General features: G+C 38.3%; 3 gene segments (V, D, J or C); all 3 read right to left on the bottom strand.

Annotated features, from left to right (window-relative positions):
• Positions 1-2,245: 2,245 nt before the first annotated feature.
• On the bottom strand, positions 2,246-2,736 carry LOC127161595 (Ig heavy chain V region 914-like). The segment is given in 2 exon segments: positions 2,246-2,556; positions 2,643-2,736. Coding segments are annotated over 2 exon segments (369 nt in total).
• A 755-nt stretch (positions 2,737-3,491) lies between these two features.
• On the bottom strand, positions 3,492-3,978 carry LOC127161594 (immunoglobulin heavy variable 3-74-like). The segment is given in 2 exon segments: positions 3,492-3,802; positions 3,887-3,978. Coding segments are annotated over 2 exon segments (354 nt in total).
• Positions 3,979-11,138: 7,160 nt separating this feature from the next.
• LOC127161604 (Ig heavy chain V region 914-like) lies at positions 11,139-11,698 on the bottom strand. The segment is given in 2 exon segments: positions 11,139-11,467; positions 11,548-11,698. Coding segments are annotated over 2 exon segments (372 nt in total).
• Between the last annotated feature and the right edge of the window lie 91 nt (positions 11,699-11,789).

Here is an 11,789-nt window from a genome sequence, read left to right as displayed (position 1 = left end):
TTGCGAACGTTATTGTATGACTAAAAGAGGACCATGTGAGAACGTTCTGTTAACGTCGTGAATGTGCTCTTTATAACGTTCTTATGTGACCGTAGAATAACCAATATAGAACGTCCTCCTAAAGTCATACTGCGAACGTTATTGTATGACCAAAAGAGAACCATGTGAGAACGTTCTGTTAACGTCGTGAATGTGCTCTTTATAACGTTCTTATGTGACCGTAGAATAACCAATATAGAACGTCCTCCTAAAGTCATACTGCGAACGTTATTGTATGACCAAAAGAGAACCATGTGAGAACGTTCTGTTAACGTCCTAAATGTCCTCTTTGTAACGTTTTTATATGACCACAGAATAACCAATATAGAACGTCCTCCTAAAGTCATATTGCGAACGTTATTATATGACTAAAAGAGGACCATGTGAGAACGTTCTGTAAATGTCCCAAATGTCCTCTTTGTAACATTCTTATGTGACCAAAAAATAACCAAAATGGAACGTCCCCCTAAAGTCGTATAACGGACATTGAGCACCAGAACTGTCGTAACCAAAAGAGGACGTTTTAGGAACGTCTCCAATGTTCTGTAAATGTTCGGGACATTCGTCACCTTTAGACAACTTTTAGGGAACGTTGCGCAAGGTTGTGAGAACGTCGCCTTCTACGTGGGAATCCATGGGTTGTCATGAGCGTCTGTAAAAGTGAACAACATGCTCTGAGAGTCTGTCTTTATTGTCAATCTTTTGTAACTGTAGTTAGTTAGAAATAGATTCTCCTGTGATAAAACATGACCAAAGGGTAAAACAACTACTTAGTATTTTTTATTTTTTTTTTTATAAAACTGTAAGTTGGAATATTCAAGAGATCCAGCATTGTCTAAGGCAGTGGTTCCCAAACTTTTTCTGCCAGGCCCCCTTTTGCAGAATAAAAAAAAATTCAAGCCCCCATCCCCCCCCTCTCAAACAATTTCAGAAGGATTTATTTGAAATGTAATAATTATTACAATTACTATAATTCAGTGTGTGACAATTTACTGAAAAAAACTAAACAAGGAACTAGTCACTTTTAGAGTAGAAACATTAAAATTAAAGCATGCAGCTTTACTATGTACTGTTTTTTTTTTGTTTTGTTTTGTTTTTTGTACTATGTAACAGCATTCATTGTTTTTTATACAGATTTTCTCAATTTTCTCATATTTTTATCTCTTTGTTGTAGTTGCGATCTCTGAAGTAGATTCATCATCTGCATCATCTACCATCTATCTACGTTTACCTGGCACTTGATGTCTTTTCAAAACCGTGTCCATGCTTAGAGCAGAACTACTATGCGTCATTCATTCATAATTTTACTCGGCAAACCGCAGTTCTCATTTCTGATATCAATTGCACCATCTAGTGGTCTGTTATTTTACGACAAAAACAATTACAACTGATAACAGACAGCTGCAGCAACGTTTATTGAAAGTAACAATAAAATTGGACAGAAAATATACGAATATTAAATCTTAATATATTATTTTTTATTCAGTTCTATGAAACGGAATTAGATATTGGATTATAACTTTTTTGGACTAATTATCAAAATAATGTATAGTCCTAAAAAGCTATTATTATCAGAGGATGTGAGCAGAGCATACAGTCACGAGAGGGTCGCGTCATTTTACCAGTGTTGTCCAGTACAGCAGTACAACAGTTACAGCACAGTATGCGATGCTATTGCAAAGAACAAGTATACATTGACATTTTCTGTCGGCGCGTTATTTGAGCGGACTTCGCTTTTCCGTTTAGCATAAGCGGCACACGAGTGGAGCATTCATAGGGGCCGTGAGCAACTCAGGGGAACACACATTCATAGAGCGGAATATTGAGCGGAGCGTCACACATTGAGCGGAGGGCGCTGAATACCGCCGGGCAGCGCGGCAGATATTTTCGGCCGTTGTTTCTTTTGAATATATATAAAAATCGGCTGTACACTAGCATTGCCGCGCCCCCCTTATCATAACTCCGTAACTATCATTTTCCCCCCCACAGGAAACGGGTAGATAGACAGAATGTATTGTTTAAAGTTAATGGTCTGGAGATGAAGTGACTCCGTTGAGTTCAGACGTGTGATTTAGAAAGTGTACTAAACAAAAAGGCTGGCTCATTCTGGGTGAACTATTCCTTTGAGGAATGAGAAATAAAATGATAGTTTTATTTTAGAGAACTGTTTGTTTTCAGATTTTGTGCAGTGCTGTAGCTGTAGTCATCACTGTGTCTCTCTTGCACAATAATATACAGCAGTGTCTTCATTTTTCATGTTATTCATCTGCAGATACATCTGTTTCTTGCTGTTGTCTCTGGAGATGGTGAAGCGTCCCTGAACAGACTGAGAGTAGGATGTAGTACCACCACCAGATGAGATGTATGCCAGCCACTCCAGACCTCCTCCTGCAGCCTGTCTGATCCAAGACATTGCATAGTCACTGCTAAATCCAGAGATTGTACGGGTAAGTCTGTGAGATCCTCCAGGTTTAATGACCACTGACTCAGACTCAGTCAGTGTTTGACACCAACAGACTGAAAAACAAACAGTTCAACATTAACATTTACAACAGTACACATGAATAAATCTGATTATTAACAGGTTTTCAAGAGCCTCTTACATTCTGTGAGAGTAAACATAAGGATAAAACCCAGTTTAGACACAATATCCATTGTCATGTTATGAAAAGAGGAAGCTGATGCATCAAAGTCACAGACAAGTTTTTTTTTGTCTGGAGATGAATAGAGTGGAGGCCTTTTAAAGAGGGCAAGGAGAAGTAAGTTTGCATAGCTAGGGTGCCCTCTAAAGGTACGTTTACATTTTCTGTGACCTTATAACCTCAGTAACCATCTCTGCCTTTCAGTGTATTGTTTGTTTATTCGTACTAGTTCAGAGACATAGTAGTGGCAGTAATGGTGTGCTTGACAAAGGAGATAATTAAACTAACAGTCTTTATTAACACTGAAAAGATGCAGAAGATAATTTAAACACAAGCATGAAGGAAACTAAGTACTTAAATACAGACAACCGTAATCAATGGAAAACAGAACAAAAGTGTGGAACTAATTAACAACAAAGGAAACTAACAAGGGAATACAGGAAAGCAGGAACAGAATACAGTGAAAAATCAAACTATGCTTGTTACAACTAGATAATTATGAATATTTGCAATAATGTTTATATAGCTTTTCCCATCATTGACTGTGTTTAAGAGATCATCTTTCAAAGATATTTACTAATATGCTGAACATTTAACTTGCTGATTGTGAAGGTTCACACAGTGGAATGTTGTAGAGCTCATATGAACTGCAATTTGTGAATGTTTTTATTATAACATTTTATTTAATTTTATATAAAAATATAATAGTTTTCTTGAGTTATTCAATTTTACTAAAACACTCAGAAAATTAACAAGATTTAACAAAATGTGAAGTGTGCTAGTTTTTGTCCAGCCCTGCTACCTTTTGTCTTACTGTGACTCTCGTGCACAGTAATAAACAGCTGTGTCTTCAGTCTTCAGGCTTTTCAACTCTAAATACAGCATGTTTTTGCTGGTGTCTTTGGTGATGGAGAACTGGCCCTGTAAAGACTGAGCATAAATAATGCCAGTGCCACGGTCAATACGGCCAATCCACTCCAGCCCTTTCCCTGGTTTCTGACGGATCCAGTGCATCCAGTTGTTGCTCATTGAGAATCCAGACACAGTGCAGGACAGAGTCACTGATTCTCCAGGCTTTTTCACCACAGAATCTGAGGAGGTCAAAGACTGACCACTAACAGCTGAAAAACACGGAACAAATAATGTTAGATGATTTAAAACAGTGAAATTACAACAATAATACAGAACAAATGGGAGTTTCTCACATGAAATAATCATCAGTAGGAGTCCATACAGTAGCATCTCCATTACCACAGTAAAACAGTGATAGGTTACACTGCAGCTGTTTTAGTCACTGACACACACACACTGACTGAAAGTTCAGCTTATAACACAGTCTTTCAGGAGTCTGGGAGACACTGACCCTTCCCACAAAATCATTTGCATCTGAGTGTTAGTATAGTAGACAAAAGAAAAAAAAAATCTTCACTTATATTTCAGTAAGTGAGAAAAGTAATATTACTTCATCTGTTTACTTTTGTTCAGGAACGTGCTGCCTGTTTCCCAAAATTAACTAAAAAGACCCTCTCTCAGCAATTATCAAGAGTAATATTGTGGTCTATAAAACTAAATGCATTTTAATTCTAATTATAATTATATTGAAAATAAACGTGTACAAAACAGTAACAGATGGCTCAAAACTCTGAAAAAACACGTGTTTGACTGGTTTATTTTAAAAAGTTTGCATATCTGTCAGTCATCATTTACCATTGTGTTGTTATAGATTGTGTGCTTCTTAAACAAGCTCAAATTTAATTAGATAATGTGAAGTAGAGTGGTATCTTCCCAGTGTTATTCATAAATTGGTTGAAAACTATCCACTGTTGTTTTCTGTTTTTTTGTTTTTGTTTTTTGTTGTTGTTTTGTTTTTTGTTTTGTTTTTGTTTGTTTTTTCAGGTTTTTAACAAACCTGAAACTACTAAAATATAAGAGGTCACATAAATTCAAAGTAGTGTTAAATTAACTCCTATTTATGTACTGCATATTGGTACATCATTTAATGACACTATTACTGTTGGTTAAATGAAGCCCAAGTACCACCAGCAGGCCTGTTATGTGAAGTGTAAGCTCAAGAACATGCCAAATATATATATATATATATATATATAATCCAGTTTTTAGCTCAGAAAGGAAGGAAGGAAGCTGCACTTGTTGCATCATAGTGCGGAGACAGGGCCATGGCTGGGGCCCCTGTGGAGGCTGTAACCGTGGGCCCTTTTTGAATTTTTTTAATTTGTATGTTTGTTCTATTTATTTATTTGTGCTATTTACACAATGTTTATGTTTTTTTTTTTTTTTTTTTTTTGTTTTTTTTTTTTTCCAAGTGTGTAGGTGTCCAGGTACTATAAACTGAATAATCAAATGTAAGATAGCATTGCACAGTCTTCACTGTAAAAATTGAATATAGATTAATTCTTGTTAAAAAAAAGTAATTTAGTCTCTCTTTCATTTTCTTGGATTAACATTAAGGAGCTAGTAAATTAGGCATGGTCAGCTGTTCAGAAACTCATCATGGGAAATGGGGTGGACATGTTTGAGTTATGCAAGCTCTAAAGTAACATTAGACCCATCTAAGCTGTTTTAAATGTAAAAAAAAAGTCATTAAAATATATATAAATGTGAACACATTTATATATAATTAACATATCAAAAAATATGTGACTGTTTACTGGTATATCATAATTTATGTCATTTTATATTCAGTAACACACTAATATATGTGTCAGACCCTTTGGACTGTTTTGTGTGTGTTTTCCCTGTTTTGCCCTTATTTGGTCTTCCTGTTCCATTTCTTATTATTTACGTCACCGTTTGATTGTTCACCTGTCTCCCCCTGATTGGTTGTTTCTATGTATATAAGTTTGGTTGTGTCTGTATTGGTTTGTCGGTGATTATATTGTCATTCCGTTCCCGTCTGTGTACGTTGTGTTTGTTTTGGATTTTCCCTGCTGTTCCTGTCCATTCCTGCCTTTATGTGGATTGTTTAATAAATGTTTATGCATTGGACTATTCTCGTCACACTCCTCGTTCTTCGTACACCACGACGCGTGACAGAATCACCTACCGCTACAAGAAAATGATCCGGGCTGAGGAGCGAATTATGCACATTCGGCAGGCGAATAGGCCGTTGGAGCAGTATGTGGAGGAATTCCTAGGCGTTTGTCACCTGGTGAGTTGGAGCGATGCCATGATTAACACGTGTTTTCTAATGGGTCTAAGCGATGATCAGCTGTTCTGCTGCGTCCAGCGCGCCCTCCAGAGCCCGAACTGCGTCCAGCGCGCCCTCCAGAGCCGGAGCTCTCTCCAGCGCGCCCTCCAGAGCCTGTGCCTCCTCCGGCGCCTCCAGAGCGCCCTCCAGAGCCTGTGCCTCCTTCAGCAAATGTGTGTTTTACACAGATCAGAGCTATAATTCTGCCATAAATCAACTGTGAATCTAAAAGAAAAAATTCAGTACTTATACACGGTTGCAACACTCCAAGTGTCAGGCAGTAATTGGCCAGAGCTAATAATGAATGAATGACATGCTTTAGAATAACTTAAAGTTGTGTTAGCTGCTAGGATGATTATGGATGTTTGTTGGAAGACTGGTGCTTGGATGTGTTACATTACATATGTATTGTAAAGGGTTATCTCAATTTCTCAACATTTGTGATATATTAGTCTCTCCAGGCAAAAAGGTCAGGTTTGATATTTACTATAATTTATGGACAATGTAGACAACTAGGCACTGTTGCAACATAATAGTCAATATTTACTAGCGTTTTATCATTACAGTGTTGTAGAAGATATTGGTAACAATATTATTTATTTATTTACTGTTAGAAAAGCAGGAATTGTGTGTTCAAAATCAGTGAGTTGCCATGAGCATCATAATATCATGCTTCATGTTACCAGGCCTCGGAGAGACTTTTATTAAACAATAACAGAAAGTGTCCAAAAAGGGGAAAAAGTGTCCAAAATAAAAGGGGGATCTGGTGTCCTCGACGTGACGGGGTTCCGTGAAGGAGGGGTAGTGTTCCGAAGGGAAGGGTCCAGGTAAGGGGCGGAGTCCGGCGGCCGCACGCGCTCCCCGCTCAGGTCCGGGGTGCGAGGGGCGGCGGCTTCGCTACCGGCATCGTCCTCCTGTAGCTATGCGGCACTTCTGGGGGGATAAAACGGCCCGGCAACCTGGCCCGTCAGCCGTCACGGGTGCGGTCCTCATCCGGACCCGCGGGGTCCGGCAGCTCGTCCTACGGCGGCGCTCGTCCCTCTTCACCCCTTCCTGGACCCACGAGGACACCAGCGTGCATGCACGGGGAAGAGACCGGTCTCCCGAGGAGAGGCGCGCTCGGCATTTTAACAGCGGCGGTGATGAGGCTTCATTCACATCAGGTGTGCCTCATCACACGCCGCCAGACCTGGATGTTTCAGCGCCCCTCCTCCTCCCACACGCCCACTCCCGTCGGGAGCCTGGTGAAGGGCGGCGATTACCGACGGGGTGCAGCTGACAATTAGGGGGGAGGCAGTTGACTCGTCACACCATATAAATATTAGTCAGTTAGAAGTGGATTCTTCTGAGATAAGACATGACCAAAGGGTAAAACAACTACTTAGTATTTTTTTTTTTTTTTTTTTTTTAATAAAACTGTGAAGTAGTTTAGAGATTTGTAAACAGGGGCGGTTCTAGAGGCGGGGCCATAGGGGCCCTGGCCCCTTCTGAAATCTGATTGGCCCCTGATTGGCCCCCCTTCCATCAATCGTCGACGAGAAGAGCAACCGGAGAATTCTTCACAACGATTACAGATGCAATTCCACCCCCAAACAATTGGCGGCAGTAATGTGTCGATGCAACTTGGGAGAAGAAGCAGAGGTCTTGGCTTTATATTATCTTTGCGGCTTTGGCTTGAGCCAAAAGGCTTGAGACTTATTAAAAACCACCTGAGGACAACCATGGGTGATGCCCGTTTGAGTCACTTGGGTGTCCTAAGCGTTGAATCCCGACGGGCCAGGTCATTAGATTTGGATGAATTTGTCAGGCGTTTCAGCTCCAAGCATAGCAATCGGAGAATTCTTCTTTTTTGAGGTGTATGTGTGTATGGGTGTGTGTATGTGTGAATGAGCAAGTGAAAGAAATTGAGTGAGAGAAAGATAGAGAGAGAGACGTTTAAGCTGGGAGGTGCAAGTTGTTGCTCCTACAGTATGTTAATGCTGCTTTGCACGTACGAAATTGTTTATCTCATCAAAAAAGGGCTTAAATTGCAATCTGTTTTTCTGACAATATGTGAAAAAGATGAGAAATAAGAAACAAATGTTTAGGTAAATATATCCACACTGTAAATTGTATTGTATTTGGAAACATTATGGTAACATACGTACATGTTAAAATACCTCTTTTGTTTGTTCTGAATTTGCTGTGCTCTGCTGCACTTTACCTTATTAGAGTGTACTGTATGAGATGTTTAAGCTGGGAGGTATAAATATATCCACACTGTAAATTGTATTGTATTTGATTAATTAATCGCTGTGATGTACTTTAGTGTGTGTGTGTGTGTGTGTGTGTGTGTGTGATTTATGCATTGTGTCCTAAAGGACACAGTATAAATAAATGAAAAAAATCATTAAGAACTTTACTGGCTCATAATTTTTTATTAGAGCGTTTGAAAAAGGAATGACTGCCGAAATGTATTTGCACCGTACTGAATAAATTATTTTGTGTGCTTGAATGTACCCTGTACTTGGCCCCTGAATGTAACATGTGGCCCCTTAATGGCCCCTGTTACAGAAAAATCCTAGAACCGCCACTGTTTGTAAAGAACAAGCTTAATGTCTTCACACAGTTTAGAGATTCAGCATTTGTCTTAGAGGGGACTCAGGGTCAAACCTTAACCCTACATACTGTATAGTCAAATAGCAATATTGCAACTTAACCTACTTTAAAATAGTCACCTTGTATTTCTGTTTGTTTGACTTTTTTCCCAACAGGAAATGGGTAGATACACAGAATTTATTGTTTAAAGCTAATGGTCTGGTGAAAAAGTGACTCCATTGGACTTAGATGTGTGTTTTACAAAGAGTTTAACAAAAAGGCTGGCAGCTTATTCTGGGTGAACCATCCCTTTTTCAGGAATGGGAAATCGAATGATAAAGTTTTATTTTGGAAAGCTGTTTGTTTTCAGATTTTGTGCAGTGCTGTCATTGTATTCATCACTGTGTCTCTCTTGCACAATAATATACAGCAGTGTCTTCATTCCTCATATTATTCACCTGCAGGTTCATCTGTTTCTTGCTGTTGTCTCTGGAGATGGATAATAAGATAAATGAAGTGAACATGGTTCATAAGAAGGCTGAACTGGTGATGAGTCCTCCACTCAGTAGAGTAGCTGTTTAAATATGAAACAGACATCAATCATTTTGCATAGAAATGTTACATTATTAAAATCAGGGTCACTGATGTTTGAGTTCATTGAGTTTCATTTCATGGACAATAGTACCACCTAGTACGACGGCGTTTTAGTGCCACCTTAAAAAAAAATAAATAAATCTAAGAATACGAGATTAAACTCGTAATATTTCGAGAATAAACTCGAAACTACGAGAATAAAGTCGAAATGTTACAAGAAAAAAAAATCAAAATATTTCGACTTTATTCTCGTAACATTTCGACTTCATTCTCGAAATATTTCTACTTTTTTCTCGTAACATTTCGACTTTATTCTCGGAAATTGCCTCTTTTGTGCAGTCTGAAATGGCGACCAGTGGTCGACTCCACGGATATCGATGGTTACATCTGCGTGCTATTCGAAGAGGATACGATGTTTCTCAAGAGACTTTAGCCGCTTTTCCACTATCGATCCGAACCGTTCTCTTCGCTTAACCGTTCCGTTCCGTGCCGATCCGGGCCAGTCAGCACGGATACGGTTTCATTTTTCACTGTGGTGCTGATAACGGAACTTTGGAATGTAAATACAAGTGTGTCAGTCGTTGCCTTGGTAACGCAATTGTAATATAAACAGATATGATCAGATATTTCTGTTTTTGGGACTTTGTTAAATAACAGAAAAAGGACACAACTATAAACAACGCAAAAAATAAAATACACAGAAGGCGACGACAGGTATAAGGTTACCAACAAATGCTGAGGGGATGTGCACGCCAACGGAGACGGACAGCGTTCTAAGAACCGTTCGGCACGACAGTGGAAAAACGGCTTATGAGGATGATGATCAAATAAAGCAATCGATCCTGAAGGAGTTGAACACCGGCACGCTCGACGTCTCCGACGTCGCCAGTACTTCAGCCGGGGTCCCAACGCATTGTGGCATATGGATTCATATGATAAACTCAAGCCGTACGGCTTTGCAATTAATGGTTGCACTGACAGCTTCAGTCGGTTTGTGTTGTGGGTGGAAGCGTATACAATACATTCACGTAAAATACGACTTTATTTTCGTAATTTTGACTTTATTTCTCAAAATACTACGATTTTAATCTCGTATTACTACGAGTTTATTCTCGAAATATTTCGACTTTTTTCTCGTAACATTTCGACTTTATTCTCATAAGATTTCGACTTTTTTCTCGTAGCTTTGAGTTTATTCTCGAAATATTATGAGTTTAATCTCGTAATCTTAGATTTTTTTTTTTTTTTTTTTTTTTTTTTTTAAGGTGGCACTAAAACGCCGTCGTAACCTAGTGATATGGAAATAATCATATATAATAAATAATAATATTGTACTTCAGTGAATAAACATAATTATTATTATATACATATATATTTTTTTCTCACAGCAGGCATGTGTGTGCAAGCCCTTAGTTCCACCAAACAGATGTGACATTGTGTTTTGTTCATGAGAAAGTAGCTAAAGGATTTTGGTAAAGTTGTATAGTTTCAATAGGTTGTAGTAGAACAACGAACACAGATCACCACTTTTCCAATATCAGGTTGTTGTCGTTGTTATTTTGGCTGAATGTCTTGTCAAAAAACCATGCTGAGGGTATAAAAAAAAAAAAAAAAATATATATATATATATATATATATATATGTTTAATAGATTTATACGAAATATGTTCACATTTGTATGTATATATACATGGAAATATAGTCCATTGTCTTTTCTGTCTATTTTGTATTTATATATAAAGTCTGATAAAAGTATAAAAATATGTTTAAGTTTGAACTCTTTAAAGTGTGACCTTATGAAGGATTAATACACCAATTTTTCCATATGTAAATGTGTTATTTAAAATATATCACATTATTTTTTCTAGATATTTTTTCTTGATGTTATATGTGGCAACTGTACAGGTTTGTGTATTTTGATCATTGATAAACCGTAAAGGTTTTGAATGCTTTTATGATGCACCTTAATTAATCCAGACCTTCATACTCATTTATTTGAGAAGCTGTTTATGAGAAAGTATAATTTGTTGCAGGAAAATTGCTATCATGATCTGATGCGTGTTCTGAATAGTTTTTGTTCAGCCCTGCAGTCTTTTGTGTAACTGTGACTCTCGTGCACAGTAATAAACAGCTGTGTCTTCAGTCTTCAGGCTTTTCACCTCTAAATACAGCATGTTTTTACTGGTGTCTGTGGTGACGGAGAACTGGCCCTGAAGAGACTGAGCATAATATACAGTTGAGCCAGATATCTGCCCAATCCACTCCAGTCCTTTCCCTGGTTTCTGACGGATCCACTGCATCCAGTAGCTGCTCATTGTGAATCCAGACACAGTGCAGGACAGAGTCACTGATTCTCCAGGCTTTTTCACCACAGAATCTGAGGAGGTCAAAGACTGACCGCTAACAGCTGAAAAACATGCAACAAATCATGTTAGATGATTAAAAACAATTAATGACAACAATCTGGAGAAGTGAAATCATTCTCACCTGACAAAATCATCAGCAGAACTCCATACTGTAACATTTCCATTATGATCCTAAACTGTCAGATCGAGAGAAACAGAAAGACATTTATCTGCACTGCAGCAGAACACAAACACTGACTGAGGATCCAGTTTATAACACAGCCCTTTGAGAGTTTGAGTGACACTGATCCTTCAGACTAAATCATGACATTTGCATATACTGTATCTGCCCTACAACTGTAAAATGTGGTTAAGTAACCTGTA

Source organism: Labeo rohita, unplaced genomic scaffold (genome assembly GCF_022985175.1).
Source record: "Labeo rohita strain BAU-BD-2019 unplaced genomic scaffold, IGBB_LRoh.1.0 scaffold_680, whole genome shotgun sequence".
Classification (NCBI taxonomy): domain Eukaryota; kingdom Metazoa; phylum Chordata; class Actinopteri; order Cypriniformes; family Cyprinidae; genus Labeo; species Labeo rohita.
Note: the sequence above shows the minus strand (reverse complement) of the source record. Positions and strands in the feature narration are given on the sequence as shown.